General features: G+C 32.4%; 1 protein-coding gene across 3 annotated transcripts in view; it reads left to right on the top strand.

Moving 5' to 3' along the window:
* Window positions 1-16,668, top strand: part of Pcdh10 (protocadherin 10) — a 57,530-nt gene that overhangs the window by 16,326 nt on the left and 24,536 nt on the right. Inside the window, exon 5 of one of the 3 annotated variants that reach the window (XM_005337446.4) lies at window positions 3,526-3,799. The exons of the other annotated variants lie outside the window; for them this stretch is intronic. Coding sequence (XP_005337503.1) covers window positions 3,526-3,566 — 41 coding nt within the window. The 3' untranslated portion in view covers window positions 3,567-3,799. Of the gene's footprint in view, window positions 1-3,525; window positions 3,800-16,668 lie in introns of those variants that run through there. 3 annotated transcript variants of the gene reach the window in all.

Genomic DNA, 16,668 nt, shown 5'->3' with positions numbered 1-16,668 from the left:
TGTTTAATTATTGAGGTTGCTGTTTTTCTTTTGCTAAACATGTATTTCGTTTTATAATGATCATAATATACATTTTGATGTTTAGAAAGTAGGTGTGTATGTGATTATTTTTGTAAAGCTCTAAAGTGCCTAATAAGACTGCCACTGTCATTTATATGAAGATGACAAGGAAACGGTGATATGGCTAAAAATATAACTGAGATCATTGTCTATACCAGTAACTTTTAATTTCTATACATCTGTTAAAGTTCAAAACTATAATAAACCAAATCTTAGACAAAATTAGGTATATTCACACTTTAAAAAGTGTACTTTACATTTAACCAAATGCCTAAATACAGTCATGTTTTCTTTTCCATGAAGAGTAGCAAGTCTCACTTCATCAAATGAAACATTTTAAACATATCAGCCAATAATTTCTGAGTTAATCATGAGCTTCCTCTTTTTATTTTTATTGGAAAAGGAGACATAGAAAGTTTGAGGAATTAAATTAAAATATGTAAAATACAGCCATATATTCTAAAAATTGTTAGTTAAACTGACCTGAAAAACGTTAGTTCTCTGGAGTTTTAAAATTCTATTGTATTTTCAAGGATTTGTTTAGAACTACAAATATCTTATTTAAAATAATTTAGTCTTTCAAATGACAACAGTGCATTATACATAAGCCATTTGGATAATCTCAGCCAATAATAGAAAAATAGGTTAAGTTGAAGAATGTGATTGATAAAACCCAATGCAGTTTATATAATTTTGAAAAATCCCAATAATTAAAGTAATAGTCAAAAATAATTTTCCTTGATTTTGGCCTTACATTTTGTAGGTCACATCTTAAGAATATTGTCAGTGAATGAGTATGTTCAGTTCCAATTGGCTTAAACAATACAGTAATAAATGGATAACGATGTGTTGCTTGGAAATTTGTTGACTTCTTGCCAATAAATTAATCAATCATTTGATGTTTGAGTTAATCATGAGATCATCAATGAAATTATATCTAAATTATGTTTGTGAAAAGTTTTTCTTTATTTATACTGTCATACCATAATCATATTGAGTAAAGTGAACAATTACATTGACAGCTCATCTTTGAAATTTCTAAATCTGTGGAACTTTCTAGAATTGTAGGATTACAAGGAACCATTTAGTGAAAAGTATCATAGCCCATCCTACCTTCATAATATGTAGGGTTCAGACTGATTCACGTGCACCACAACATATCGGCTATTGATCTAACTTTACTTTTGCCAACTTGTGATCTAGTTTGAAATGCCCCAATCCTGAAAAAAGAAGTCAAATTTTTGAAACATTGTTTTTAAAATATTGCTGACAATATTACTCTTCCGAAAACTTCATTTTGGGAAAACTCTTGCAGGCATCTATATCTGATGCCCATGAGCAGTTCAAGTGCTTGGCGGATGGGATTCATAGAACATTCCATGTGGCGTGACTTTTCCTCCAATCTCCTCATCATCTGGTTTCTGCTGTTAGTTTTCATAATGTGCTGAACTCAGTAGGGTGCTAAGAGCAGATCTAGAATTCACAGTGAAGCGGCTTTTCTTCCGGATAGTGACTTCATATTTATCTACCCCGAGTAGTGCTGTCTTTGGGTAGGTCTGTTCTTCCAATATCCTAATACAGCATGACCATCCTGTGTGGAAGTCCACCAAGAAGTACTTATATTTTAGCCCTTTTTAGAATTTTTTTTTCTATTAGGTTAATTTCTGTCCACTTTCCCTCAAGTTTTGACACTTATTTGTCATCTGATATTTCGGGGGGGGGGGTTTTCCCACTTTTCTTCATATGCATCTAGATTTGTGACCCTAACTATTAACATTTTCAGCTTATTTCCTTTGACAGATCTCTGGTCTTAGACTCACACGAGTCCTTCTACTCATCTACTGACTTCCTTTGTTCAGGGTTATGAGGAAGTCTGTCATAATCAAGATAGTTTAATTACCTCAATCCTGTGAGAATGAGGCAAATGATAAATAACGACCAGTGAAAAAAGCCAACCTTATTTCCAGTCTGTTTGTTACTGTGAGAATTTAATGTTCTCTGAATTATATTTTATTTTACTTCTTTGAAAAATTATAATCTATTTACAGTTCATGTCGTTATTCCAGTTAACCAATACCAGTAGCTTCCCCCCCCATCTAGATAAGTGAGATATTATAATATTATTTTTTTTCTTTAGTTGTTGGGTAATGATCTATATCAACTAACATGATACATAGAGAGAGCTATAAAAATCCTTCTGAGATGCAGGTAGGAAATGGCGCTTTTCCTTTCACATCTGTCCATTTCTGTGGGCAATTTGCTTTTTACTTGTTAAGACATTGTTCCTGTGATTTATCTCATGTCACTTAAAATTTGTGCCTTTGAAGGACTTGGAACTAATTCGTATCCAAGAAATTTCAGTTTCTTTGTTGAGTAACAGTTTCCTGGTTTATTCTGGCAGCATACCAATTTTTATACTCTCGATATTTAAAGCATCATTTTAATATGACAACAAATTGAATTGACTTTATTTTGAAAATGTGACCCGTGGCTTAACCAGACTTTTATATTCTAAAAACAAGATTTACATGACCATTATTTATTATGAAATATTTTTTGCAAGTATTCTCACAAATTATTAACTTTGCTAAATTCTGCTTCTGGTCTAATATGTTTCTCCCAACAAAATTACTTCCTTGGCATATTTAGACTCACTACCCAGCTAAGCATATTATAAATGCTAAATAATTATGTGATGAAAATAGATGAATGAGCATATAAAAAAAATACCTGATTTTTCTGTAATACCACTGTCTTCATTTAGTCTTTCACACATGTCTGAGGGCACATGCACACACCATTGTTAAATGCTTCAAGCAAACTTTCTTTGCTTTCAAAAATTTTTAAAATATGTTTAAATTAGTTGTGTTCTCTAACTAGTGCCTATAGGTTTTTATAAATGAAATTAGAATTTGAACTCCTTCAAATATTGATATGTATCGAAGTACTTAAAATATAATGTAGATTTTCAATACCTAAAAATTTCAAACTTATTTTTTCCCTCAAAATATATTTTATATGATATAGAGGTGTTAAATTTGTTCAGATTTCTTAAGAGTCTTAGGTTTTTAATTTTCTTTCTTACCTTGTCTGTGAGACCATCTTTCTTTTTCATATTTTATTTGTCAGCAATTTCATACATTAGCTCTCATCTTTCATCTTTACATGTAGCTAAGAGGTATATATTCTATTTCACTTTTTTTCCTTACTTAATTCCAATGTAGCAATGATTTATTTGCATGGTTTTTACTTATAGCTTTGAATTCCCAGATAGTTAAATAAAATATCATGACTTAAGATAAAAAGATGACAAATAGATAAGAGCTACTTGTATTTTTATTTAATATCCTCAGTCTTAGTATAAGTCTTTTTTATTTAAAGCAGTTTGTTTCATAAGTACTTTTCATTTTATTGAGTTAACATTTAGCATATTAATATTTTCATATACCTCATTTTATATTACAGATCATTTTCATCATCTTTCTTATTTTGTACATTGGAAGTAAACCCATGTAAGCATTTTTTCATCATTTGAGCCTAACAAAAGAAGATTATCAATTAAAATATTAGCATTATTCAATGAGAAGGAATATCTACTTGGGAATTTTTTCCTGCTCATCCTACTGAAGATTTATGAGTCCAAATTTAAATGCATTAAGTTATAAAGATATTGTAAATAATCCTGGAAAATACAAATTGAATTGCCTACAAATATCATTAAACATTATTCAATACTCAATGTTCTAGAGTTTTTTTGGGGTGAGTCTGTGTGTGAGATCCTTTTTTATAGGGATGAGCATCATTAGATATCACAGCTTAGAAACTGTTTTGGACTTTGAAATTTGTTGTTTAGTATTAAATAATATTATTGAATGAAGATTAAAGTCAGTACAAGATGAGTCATTTTTAGTCATCTAGAGATTAAAAAACTTTGAAGTCTTATACTAAGGCCTAATGAAACTTTCTAATAACCAAGAAGTTTGACCTATGTCAGTTTAGATGAGGAGAGTGTAGGAGATTTAAAAACACTAAATTTCAGGATGTAATTAGTGCATGGACAGAAATGAATTGTAAGCTAGAAACTTTGCAGATAAAAATCAGAGGTCTCCATCTGATTCTATAATTAATCCATTACATGACATTGTACACATACTATTACCTATGTTCAATAACAAAGCACTTGGTTACATTTTTTTCTTTAGAGATAGTTTCTTAACAATATAAATAGAAGAGATAATATTTGACCTTAATTTTTATAAAGTTATAGACATACAATAGAGTATTATTCTAAACCCTCTATGATAGCTTAAATCATTAAGTTCAATAAGTGATTATAAATGTATTTTCTATGGTCTAGCTTCATGCTTCAGTTGCAGGAATACATTTACACACATATACACCCCACACAAAACATTATTAAATTATTTAATTTTTAGTTATCTCCATCAATTACCAGTGGAAAACATGATGTGATTATGTTAGACACAGAATAAACTTATTTAACTAATGGTTATTTTGTCATCAGGAGCTAATTAAAATGACAATACAGTACTTGATGAGAATCTTTTATCCATTTTATTCTGTTCCTTTATTTTTTAAGGTCTGGATTGCATTTTTTGAGGACCAGTTCATTGTGCTTAAGTACATGCAAATTAACCATGACACTGGAGAAGAAATAGGTTTCTGGTTCCAGTACTATGGATTACAAGGAAGACATTATTTTGAACTGCTAGTAAAAATGTTATCCTGAGTAGGGCTTTCCCCATTCTGAAGGATGGCATTAGCCAGAATCTTGCCCTTGCACTAGATTGCAGTCTTGCCTATATTGGATAGTTGCATATATTTTACATAAGCTAGAAACTGAGATATAGTTTATCAAGTATTTTAAGACTCATCTACACATAAATAACTTTTTAAGCTAAAAATTAGGTAGCACATTTTTCCATAAAAGCATATTTGTAATTATTTTTGTCATAATTTTCAAATAAATGTCTTTGAAAACTCTTAATCATGAAAGTAGTATATAAGTAAGATTTTTTACAAATGTATATTTTCTGAATTAAATTTTGATGCACCCTGGAAAAGGAAAGGGGCAGGATAGTTGGGTCTTTCTCATATGAGATTAACTATTTCACTGAGAGTTCATTTTCTAAAGTGTAGTACATCATAATGTTTTGTGTTAAGGTTGGTATCAGAAGAAGTAACTATGATGAAGTTATCATGATGATACATACCTGATGATGTATGTAAACTAAATGTTTCACAAGGAGGTTGAATCTAAATAGTGATAGGAATAGGTATCTAAATATGAGAATTCATGTCATAGTTTGGCAGTTGCCTTCTATTTCGTTCTTCTTAGAAACAGACAGAAAACCTGGAGTTCAGTCTGAAAAAGTGGTATAAAATTCTGACAGTGTAAATTTTAAGAATCATGCATCAGATGATTATATGGAAGGTTATTTATTGGGAGTCCTATCTTGATGCTTGATTCATCTCTAATAAATTGATAAGAGCAGGTGGTCATTAAGGGCAGTCATATACAGAATTCATAGAGATTCACAAAGTTGTATTTTTAAACGTTCTTTTAAATTTTGGAACGTTCAAGCTGTCAAAGCAGAGACTAGCATACTTCTCTGCTTTTGATCAACTTTTGGGCAAATTTGTTTCATCCAAACACTAACATAACAGCCTGTTCATTTACATGTTTTAAAGCAAATCCAGCCATCCTATTGCTTAATCTATTAATATTTCAGCATGTGCTAATTAAAGTTTATTTTGAACACAACTACAGCAATATTCCTTCTTTAAAGATGAATTTTCTGCTCTTGTTGATTGTCTAGTTTTTGTTCAAATTTTTATAATTTTCCACAAATTATTATATTTACAAGTAATTTATTCGATTCTTGATTCAAGACAGTGTTAAAGTTAGCACACAATCTTTGAAATATTTTTAGTTTTCCAATGAAGATATCAAATGTATGTAACAAACTACAAAAATCATAAGGGTATATCTCAAGATATTGTCACAACATGAAAACCCTTGTGTAATCAATGACTGAAACATTCTAGGTACTGTGTCCAGTAGCTGAAATATTATAAGTATCTCAAGAAGTCCACTCTGCCTTTTTCCAGTTACTACCACCCAAGGGTTAGTGCTATTCTGGGTTCTAAATGATCATTAGTTTGTCTTCATTTTAAAGTTTATATTATTAGATTGAATGAAATAATGGAATATGCTTAGTTTCACTAAAATTCAATAACAAGTTATCTTTGTGTTAGTATTGGGAAAAGTATCCACAGAGCCTAATATGTGTAAGCTAAAAAGACAATTCGGTTAGTATGCCATCTCTATGAACATGATTGATTTCCTTTGATATCTTTGATGCTATCTTCAGGTTTTGTCTATCAACAGCACTTGATACTTATCATTATGTCTTCCTTAGTGATTGAAACATAATCTACTGTTAGCTTAGTAATTTTTATAGAAACCAATATTTAAATAGTTAACTTGAATATCAGATTAGTTTTTCAAATTTCTTTGAGCCCAGATAAGAGAATTGTGACAAATTATGACCTTGAGGCTTCAAAGAGATTTTTAAGTAAAGAGATTAACATTTTGGAAAATCAGGTATCTGAAGAGAATTTAAAGGGATTGAGGAGCTGAGAATTGAGAAGAAAAGGGAAGAGATGGAATATTAAATGTTAAGTATTTAAACAAATGTGGCACAGATAAGATAGTGATCAGTTAATCTGCCTTTAAGGATCTATTTAGCCCATGAAAGCTGGAGGTTGCAGGGGATGCAAAGTGTCTGACCCTGACACTGGTATTTGCTCCTGAAGGATAGGAAACATTTTATCCAAAAAGCTTTGCAAACTACAAATGCATGCATATGCCAGCTGTGATTTGGTGGAATAACCCTTTCTAGCCCTTTGATGTTGCCTTTCCCACAAAATGCTTTTCTCTAGCTGGGTCTGGCAAAGGAAGGAAGAAGCTCCATTGACTAGATGATAAAGGCAAGGAGGCAATTGTGAAAGCTCTGATTATGTCTATTTCTCATCTTTTCTCTCCATGGATGATTTTGTATAAATATTTCTTTAGAAATTTGAAGAAGAAAAAATGCTTGGCTTCTTGAAACATGCCTTTCCCCACCTCTCTCACTGAATGGCAACAGAGAATAAAATGTACCGAAACAAAAACTAAGAAACCAAAGTTCTAGAAAAAAGATTTGGGGAGTTGTGTAATGTGCAAAAGCTGAATATGCAGATGTCAATTGCACACATGTGCAATGACTAACAGATTGTGTCTGGTAGGCACGTAATACATGCATCTGAACTTGAGGCGTGAGATGTCAAATTTTATAAAATATTGGCTTAAAAAATGAAAGCAGATGAGTGGGTGCTTAAAATACCTTGCTTTTCAAAGATTAAGTATTTTATTTATTGAGTTGGCTTATTTCACTTAACATGAGAATTTTCCATTTTCAGTCTCATGTTATCTTGCTGTATTTTAAGAAAAATTCATAGTGCCAGTGTGAAATGGAGCACAATTAAATAAAAATGAGACAGCCATTATTACTGTTCCAGTCACGTTGCTTAGTGTCCTTAAACCTAAGCAAGATGTATACCTTCCTTGTTACTGGAAGAGTAAACAGACTGTCTATATCATACATGATCATTGTATTCTGGGTTGATATTTTGGAGAGTCAATTAAAATGTTGCCTTATCTTGGTTGTGCGGAAGCTTGAATTGACTACATGCTTAAGTAAAATGAAATGAAAGAGAAAATAAATTAAGAATTGTGTTAGCTAAACATGAAGGCTAAAGTAATAACAGCAATCTATTGAATGCACATTTTATAATTTTAAATAAATGAAATAGGTATAATAAAAATATCAATTTCATACATTGTTACAAAGTAGCAGTTCTTGTCAATGAAAGTTGATGGCTTGAGACTTTTGAAACTCAGACTATAGTAAATAATTTTGGAATCAGATATGAATATTTTATGTAATTATTTATAAGTACATAATTATAAATATACTTAATTTTGTATAGGCAAAAATTGTTTGACAGTTTACAGCATAGAAATGCCTTTTAAAGTAGATAGTTTAGAGTGGGAGTGAATTTTTTACTCTTTATTTTCATTTGTGCATTATAGTTGGACATGATGATGTTGTTACATATTCATACTTGCATACAATATGACAATGTAATTTGGTCAGTATCATTCCTCTGTAGTTCTTTTCTTCCCCACCTCCCTCCCCTTGGTCCCTTTCCTCTACTGATTCTTAACAATTTTTACTTGACTTAGAATTTTTAGGAAATGTCTGACATTGAATAATAATAGCTCACAGCTAAAACTGAGCTTGAGATTCAGTAACATAAACATTGATAATTTAAAATTTTCACTTTGCAGTAATTCTTCATAAAAATTATGTTTTAAAATGCTTATTCGAAGTGTTCTGAATATCTAATATGGAGGAAGATTACCTTCCCTTTAAGTCAGGGCACTTGATATTGTTTAGATATTTAAATCTATGTCTGTATTGTTAATGTTTTAAAGTTCTTCACATTTAACTTACTTTCTTTTCTAATTTCAATGGAAATATTAACATGCTTTATTACTTTTAGTACTATTATTTATTGTGAAGGCATATCATATTTCCTTAAAGCCATAAAACAAACCAAAAATCCTTGAAAACAATGCTTTAGGCAGGTCTTCCCAAACTACTGATAAGAACAGTGTGATTCATGCTCAATAAATTATATTGTTGAGCACCACTGTTTACTAAGTTCAGCAGTCTTCAGTTTTGTTCGGGCTACAACTACATTATATAAATGTTTTCAACATTGTATAATGTTCCCAGACTCTGTATGTAGGGAAATAATTATGGCTCATGAACTCACCCCAGACTAATGTGTAAATAAGAAGATCAATAACAATTTAAAATACAAATATAATATCTAAATAAGCTGGAATACTCCCGAGAGATCTCTAGGGGAAAATTTAAAACACTGTTGAAACTGGTTGAGAATGTAAGGGGAACTAGATCCACTTAATTACTAGTGATCACCATAGCTTAGAGCAGCCCTACTCACTGTAAGTGAGCGGTTCTACTGCACAGATCCAAGGCTCAGATCTGACCAGTGTCAGCTGCTCTGTGTCATTCTACAAATGTACCAGAGCATTTTTATGACTCTCTCACTCCTTTCCCCCAAGCCTCGTATAAACCACCAGCTTTTCTTTGAGATTTTTTGTAAATAAATGAATAAACTGACCTTGTGCACATGTGCATTTTACATTTTAGCAGTCACGAAGTTTTCAACTTCCTTTACAGAGTTCATGAAGCGCAACCTCGTCATCTGGTTGGATTGTGGTGTTGTTGGTAAACACACACACACAAAATGCTCTGGTCTTACTTTTTTTTTTTTTTTTTTTTTAGTTACACATGACAGTACAATGATCTTGACAATTCATACATTTGAATGAGTGGGATATAATTTCTCATTTCTCTGATTGTACAGGTTGCAGAATCACATTGGTCATACAGTCACCTATATACATACAGCAATCATAATGTCTTTTTTTTTATTCTGCTGCCCTTCTGTTTTCAGAGCAGGTTTTACCAAGCATCATTAAGTATATCCATTTGACTTAGAACTTTGAACAATAGAATCCATCATTCTTTAATTGGTCCCCAAAGCATGCATTTACTTTCTTTGGACTCTCAGCATACAGTATATTTATAAGAGCCATCTTTCAACATGTCCTCATATCAGAGAAGTGAGGTGGTACTTTTAAAACTGTGGTCATGGGGACTGCCTGATATGGTTCAAATGCTGATCCAGCCAGTTACTAACTGTGCTGTGCAACCTCTGTCATCTCTTTAGCTTTCCTGTAACTCGTTTTCCTGTCTGTGACATAGATTCTCAAAATCTCATTGTAGAGAATAAATTATTTAACATATTTAAAGCAGTGAGTGCCTGGCCCAAAGGAAGCACTCATTAAGTGTTGAAGGCAACTATATATTCAGTTAAAATTGGAGCAATGACATCAGCCTGAGTACGGACAAAATTAAAATGCTAGGCTTAAATAGAACTAATTATGTTCTCTTACTCCCAGAGGGAAAAAAAAATCAGACTCTATGTGTTCTTTTCACCATGTATCACTATTTTGCATCTGCCGTAAATATATTCTTTCACATGATATACTTCAAAGTACAGTACCCCTATTTTTCCTTTTCATCCATTAATCCGGTGGAACAAAACCAAATGTATAACTCACAGCAAAGATTGAACGTCATTCATTTTATGATAATGTTAGTCACAGAACATGATTATAAGTTTTACAATTTCAATGATATTATTTTTCTTATTTTTTGTGTTTGTTTACAATGAATGAGGAGACTTGATTATGCACAAGAAACAGTAATCTGACAACAAATACTCATTTTTGAAACCACATTTTTATTTCAGTCTAGGAAGTAACATATTATATGTGATGATTGTACAAGAGGATAATTTATATTTTTCCAAGCCAAAAAATTGTCACAGTGATACAAATCAATGTGTATAAACAATTGGATTCACCCATATTTTGACAACTGTACTTGCCCATTAGTGTATATTCTCGCCTTGGACAGGATACTGTTACCTTTAAGAGTTCTGATATCCCAGAGTTAGAGACTAAGATGCCCTAGAATCATCAAAGTCAATAAAAAGAGACAGTTCATTTGGAAAATTGTGTATTTCTGTAAGATATATAAAGAGATCCATTTTGTACCATAGACCAGTATTTGAACACATAAAAGCCCAGACATGTTCTTTCCCCATTTTCTTCCCTAAAATCTTATTATCTAATAGATATGATTATCTCAACCAGCCTTATTATCTATATTTTTGTGTCTTTGTCTTTCAAAATCAGAAAGAATTAGCAAATGGTGCCACAACCCCATTTGAAAATCACCTAAGAAACTGCCCAGACTTTACCTTCTGCTTATGGTTTATTCATTGACCTGTTTGTGTAATTCTTGTGATTTTATGATTCTAGGTGTTTTCTGTCTTTCACCTTCTACATAAATTTTGCATATATATCACTGTTTTGTCTGAATAACAAAAAGCTAACAACAAAGTTCCAGTGCCCAATTTCTTTTCAAGAATCATAATATTCTCTTCTTTACATTGAAAACCAAAAAAAAAAAATTTTATAAAATAGTAAAACTTTCTGCATCTAATAATACTATTTTCAACTATGAAAGAAATGAAAATTTGAAAAGACTTTTAATTGCTTTTGCATGTAATAGTCTTGTGAGGGAAATGTTATGGTCAACTGCAATTAAGCATTTCCTCTCATGAAATTTACTGGTTTTTCAATGTTTCTGTTCTTTTGAGTTTCTCATCTAATTATCAGAAAAAGAAAATATTTACTTTATTAGAATAAAATGTATTTTGTTTATCTTTAGGAAAGATTCCTATGCTGTACTCAAGGAAAAAAAAATTATTATGGAGCTCACTTTTTTTTCGTGCGATTATACAGGCAATGTCTGTATGCTATTTAACTGCTAGAGACAAAGGCCATTCTCTAGTTGCAGAAAATTGCAGGAAGAAAAGTCCAGCATTGGAGACAAATAGGACATATATAGAAGTGAATATTCTGGGTTGCTATATCTATAAAATAAAGCCAAAGGTGTAGTGAAAGTTATTTGGGGGGGGGGCGTAAATTAAGACATGTTTTGAATAATACTAATAGAAATCGTAGCTAACAGCTATTGAGAATTTGAGTCTAGTACTATGTTCTGCACATATCAGAGATGAATCCATCTAAATCTTATGGCATGAAGTATGTATTTTTGCTGTACTTCATTTAAAGATTTAGAACCAAAAAGAGGTGTCCAGTGACTCACCCCCATGGTCTCATGGCTAATGATGAAGAGGTGTACCTTTTATTTGATACCATCTAATCCTAGAGTGGATGTTTGTCATCAACCTACTACTAAATATCAGGCTTCAGAAACTGGACACTGGTCAGGAGAAGCCCAGTAAGGGTGTGTGGATGGTGTGTGTGTTTGGGGTTTTAGTAATGGGAGTGTGATTGCAGCTGTCAGGCTTCCGGTAACAAGGCATGCACAAGAATGTTGCTGGTGGAGGAGGAAAACAAAAGGATTACTATTAGAGAAATTCTGACAAAGGAAGAAAAGGAAGAAAGCAATAAAAATCCAGCAAGAAAAAGTAAATAAAATAGTTATCAAGGATAGTTCTCTGTTCTTGGAACTGGGTGACTGAGAGAAGATCACATCAACAACAATAATAATAATGGAGATAATGTGCTGCCAGGGAGTCAGCTTTGAACAGAATACTGATAGCCAATTAGGAACCTATGTGGAAGTGGATTTCAGTAGATAGAAGAAGGAAGAGGACAAATTATATGTGTGTGTGTGTGTGTGTGTGTGTGTGTGTGTGTGTGTGTGTATGTATGTTTAAGCAAGCAAGTTTTCTTTTTTTTCTTAAACTGAGAGTTTTAGAAGTGAGAAATGGGCATGAGGGAAGATCATAACTGAAAACCCTAGTAGTCCGAGACATAGCAGGGGTTACTTCTGCATAGAAAAGATTTGATCAAATGCATGTGCTCACTTTAATCACTTAAAAATACGTTATTTAAAATGTTATAATTAAAATAGTCCTTATGTCTTCACTAATTCTGAGTTACAGACCGAACTTCATAGGGTAAGATTTCCTTGTATCTTTCCATGAAAGAACAAACCCAGAAGCAATCTTTTATAAGAGAAAAAAAATGCTCAGTCTCAGTTATAAAGTGAATTTAATATTAGTCTGTGATCATTATCTGCCTTATTTTTTCTTCGTTAAAAGTTATGGGGAAAATATCCAGTGCTCTTCTGTAGGTTTCTAGCTTTTATTGCTGCTGACATTACCTGAGGCTTGAGATGGGGCGGGGGATAGAATCACTTTTTGAGCAGCCCATTTCATTACTTTTTTCCCTTCACAATTATTCTTAGAATTAAGTTAGGCACACAACACCCAGTCTCTTTAACTACTGAATATCTTGTTATGTTTTAAAGATTTTGAGTTATGGAAAGCAGGCTATTTCCAAACATATTAAGTATAAATACTGGGTTCTCTGCTGGGCTGGGTGAGGAGACACAGGTGTATTATTATTATTATTATTATTTTGTTGTTGTTGTTGTTGTTCCCAAACCCAATCCTTTTTGCCTAGCTCACTGAAATCATTCAGGACCCCTCCACTTTTCTATGTAGACTGTCCTGTCAATAATTCAAGCATTTCTCTAAGATATTCTCTTTAACATTTTTCAGAGGCTTTGGGTCACAGCCACAGTGCTGTTGTATTTGGCCATGCCTACATTTTCTGCTTCATGTCATTTAGTCACCTGTGAGTTAGCCAAGGCACCATATTTCTCCAGGTCTTGTGTGCTCACACATTCCGTTCTCCTTCTGGAAGGAATGTGCTCATCTTCAAAGCCACTGCTCTCCCCATCTGCATGTCCTGTCGTCAACCGAGATGCCACCCAGTTTACCTTTGAAGAGGACATTCGTCCTTCAACATTTTACAGATGCTTATACATAATGGCTGTTTTTAACATAGTCTGTAAAATATGATTTGGCCACAGGATTTAAAATTCTTTAGAGTCCATGTACATTTTAGAACGGTGTCTGAAGCCTGCCTCAGCAAGTCAGAAAAGGCAGCCTCCTGAGAGGGGCGGGGTGCATTTTCTTCCTTTCTGAGAAATACTCCAGGTATCTAGCAGACATCGGTAAATCATGCAATCAAAGTAATCTCGAAAAGCTAAACAGCAACAGAACCCTCATCATTTCCCTAGTACTCTTTCCTGGATTTCGTTGTCTTTCAAACTTTGTTGATTCTCTTGCTTTTATTCTGACCTTAACTATATTGGCTCTTATATTTATTTTTTCTGCTATATCACTTTCTCTTTTATAATTCCTTAAACCTGGTGTTTCACATCATGATGCTACTTCCCTAATCTGTTATTTTTTAATTGCCTGTAACTTATAATTTACAAACATATACACAAAAGTAATTGTAAGGTCACCTTCAACATGACCGTGACTGGGAACCATGGTGAATGTGAGATTAGGAGTAGGAGGTTGTGGGTGGCACTGGATAATTATGGCTGGAGGAAGTCTATCTGAATTCAGATTTCTGATGTTTGCATGTATCAGTTTCCAAGTATATGGTATTAATATCATCAATATTGCATTGGCTATTCACATTTTTCTTAGATATTTGTTTGTTTATTATGGCAATATAGTAACTATTGAGTATGATTGGATGCTGATTCTTTTTTAAATAACATTACAAGATTTTAATTTTTTTGCAGGAATATTATGAGATAAACTGATAGGTCTGTACATTTGTCATATTTTAGTAATATATACATTTTTCATGTCAATACACATTATCAATACTGTTTAACAAAAATCCTTTCCTGGCTACACACAAGTTGATTACAAATTTTGAACATTTTCTTGAATTTATTATGATAACTTACATAGACAGCAAATAAATAACACAACATTTTGCTTTTTGGAGGATGGAACCAGGGATTGAATTCAAGGGCAATTAACCAGTGAGTGACATCCCAGCCATTTTTACTTTTTTATTTTGAAATAGGGTCTCACTAGGTTGGTTGCTTATGGCCCCATTAAGTTGCCAAGGCTCATTTTGAACCTATGATCCTCTGGCTTCAGCCTCCTGTGATTCTGGGATTACGGTGTGTGGTACCACATCCTGTAACACATTTTTACTATGTATGTTGTTTAACATTTGAACTGTAGTTGAACAAAGGTTCACTTACGGAAAGTATTATAACCATTTAGGGATCTAAATCTTAGCCTTAATTAGAATATTACTCAAATGAGTTTTAATCTTTAACCAGAATGGTATAATCTTATTTCAACAACATAGCATTTATAAATGTTTTGGCTGTTTGATTCACTGCCCATCATTTCTCAAATCTCTTATTACCTGATGAGAGATTTAACTGAAAGGGGAGAAGGAGTTGGTTTAGTAAGTGAAGGATATGAATCAAGTTAAAGTATGTACCTAGGCTTGGATTTTAGAATAGGTAATTTAAAATTGTTTATTATGCAAAGTAAAAATAACATTTTATCTAATATACATCTATCTATCTCACAAGAACAGAGGTTTCACTCAAAAGCCAGAGTTAAAATTTAATCTTAATACATATAAATAATTTAAAAAGCAATTAAGATTATGTTCGCATGTGATGATTAGTCATGAAATATAAATCTAGATGCTGGATAACAATTTTACTTCATTATCTCTTTCAGGATTGTGCCACCTTAATTTTAAATTGCTTTGGTTGGAAATACGTAGAAGGCTTATTACATAGACTTTTCCTACAAATGATTAAAAAGCACAGCACATTTTTCTTGTGCTGGTGGCATGTCACCTGTGGTATCAAGAGGCAGATGCCTTGAGGACAGGGTTGCAAGATTTAACAAATGAAAATAAATACATGACATCCAAATATTGCATGGGGCATATGTATTGCAACAAATTATTCACTATTTATCTGAAATTCCATTGATCTGGGAACTCTGTATTTTATCTGACAACCCTACTCTAGGCTTACTCCAACCTGGAGTCTTGAGGTTCCAAATTTGCTTTTGGTGTGTGGGTGTGTTTTCTGCATCCTCTGTCTGTGTTCAGCTTTGTGTGACTGTATCTCCAAGAGCCTGCACCTCCTGCTTTTCATCTACTGTTTTCTTTGACACAGAAATAACTGAATTATATCAGGGAGAATCAGATCATCAAGTATATCAAATAAATAACTGTACGTTTGCACACCGTTTCTAAATCCTGTGTGCTACGAGCCTTTTTGGGAAATATGCTTGAATGGACTGGGATACATATTTCATCTAATAACCCTGAAAATTTTCATTTATATTCATTGCTTATTTCTCTAAGGCTGCAAGTAAATTATTTTGAAACCTTTACCCCTGGTTAGGTAGGTTATTAGTAGTTAAGAAATTAGATACATGGATATATGTTTTAAAAATGAAAGTGTCAGGCATTTTTGTACATTTATCTTACCTTGCTGGAATTTATGCTTGGTTTTCATATAAAGATGAAGTTGTGCATTTTGTGAGGGCTTGAGGTAAATAATGGGAGACAATAATGCTGTTTGGCCTAAATAGGTCTCTATAAACATCCCTGTCTTTACAGGGATGACCAATCCCATTAAAGTATTTTTCCTGCCTTCTGTTTTCAAAATTAATGCTGATTTCAGCCTCACAGAGAAGTAACTGCCTTAATTTTCTTATGTTATTTTGAAGGAACAACCTGAATTGTAACTGTCTAGATGTCAGTAAATATTATCAGCTCCATGATGTTTTAAAAAAAGGAAACATTTCTTTTTTAAAGAAAGTAACAGTATCTAGTTAAAATTTTAGCAATACAGAATATTGGTACTTGTCTAATGTTAATGAAAGTATCCTTTGGGTTGATTAAAGTAAGAAATAATTGAGTGAATTTTCTCCAGAAAATGTTTCAAGGATATATTTTTATTGTCAATGTAAAAGATGCTATTT

Source organism: Ictidomys tridecemlineatus, chromosome 9 (assembly GCF_052094955.1).
Source record: "Ictidomys tridecemlineatus isolate mIctTri1 chromosome 9, mIctTri1.hap1, whole genome shotgun sequence".
Lineage (NCBI taxonomy): Eukaryota > Metazoa > Chordata > Mammalia > Rodentia > Sciuridae > Ictidomys > Ictidomys tridecemlineatus.
Note: the sequence above shows the minus strand (reverse complement) of the source record. Positions and strands in the feature narration are given on the sequence as shown.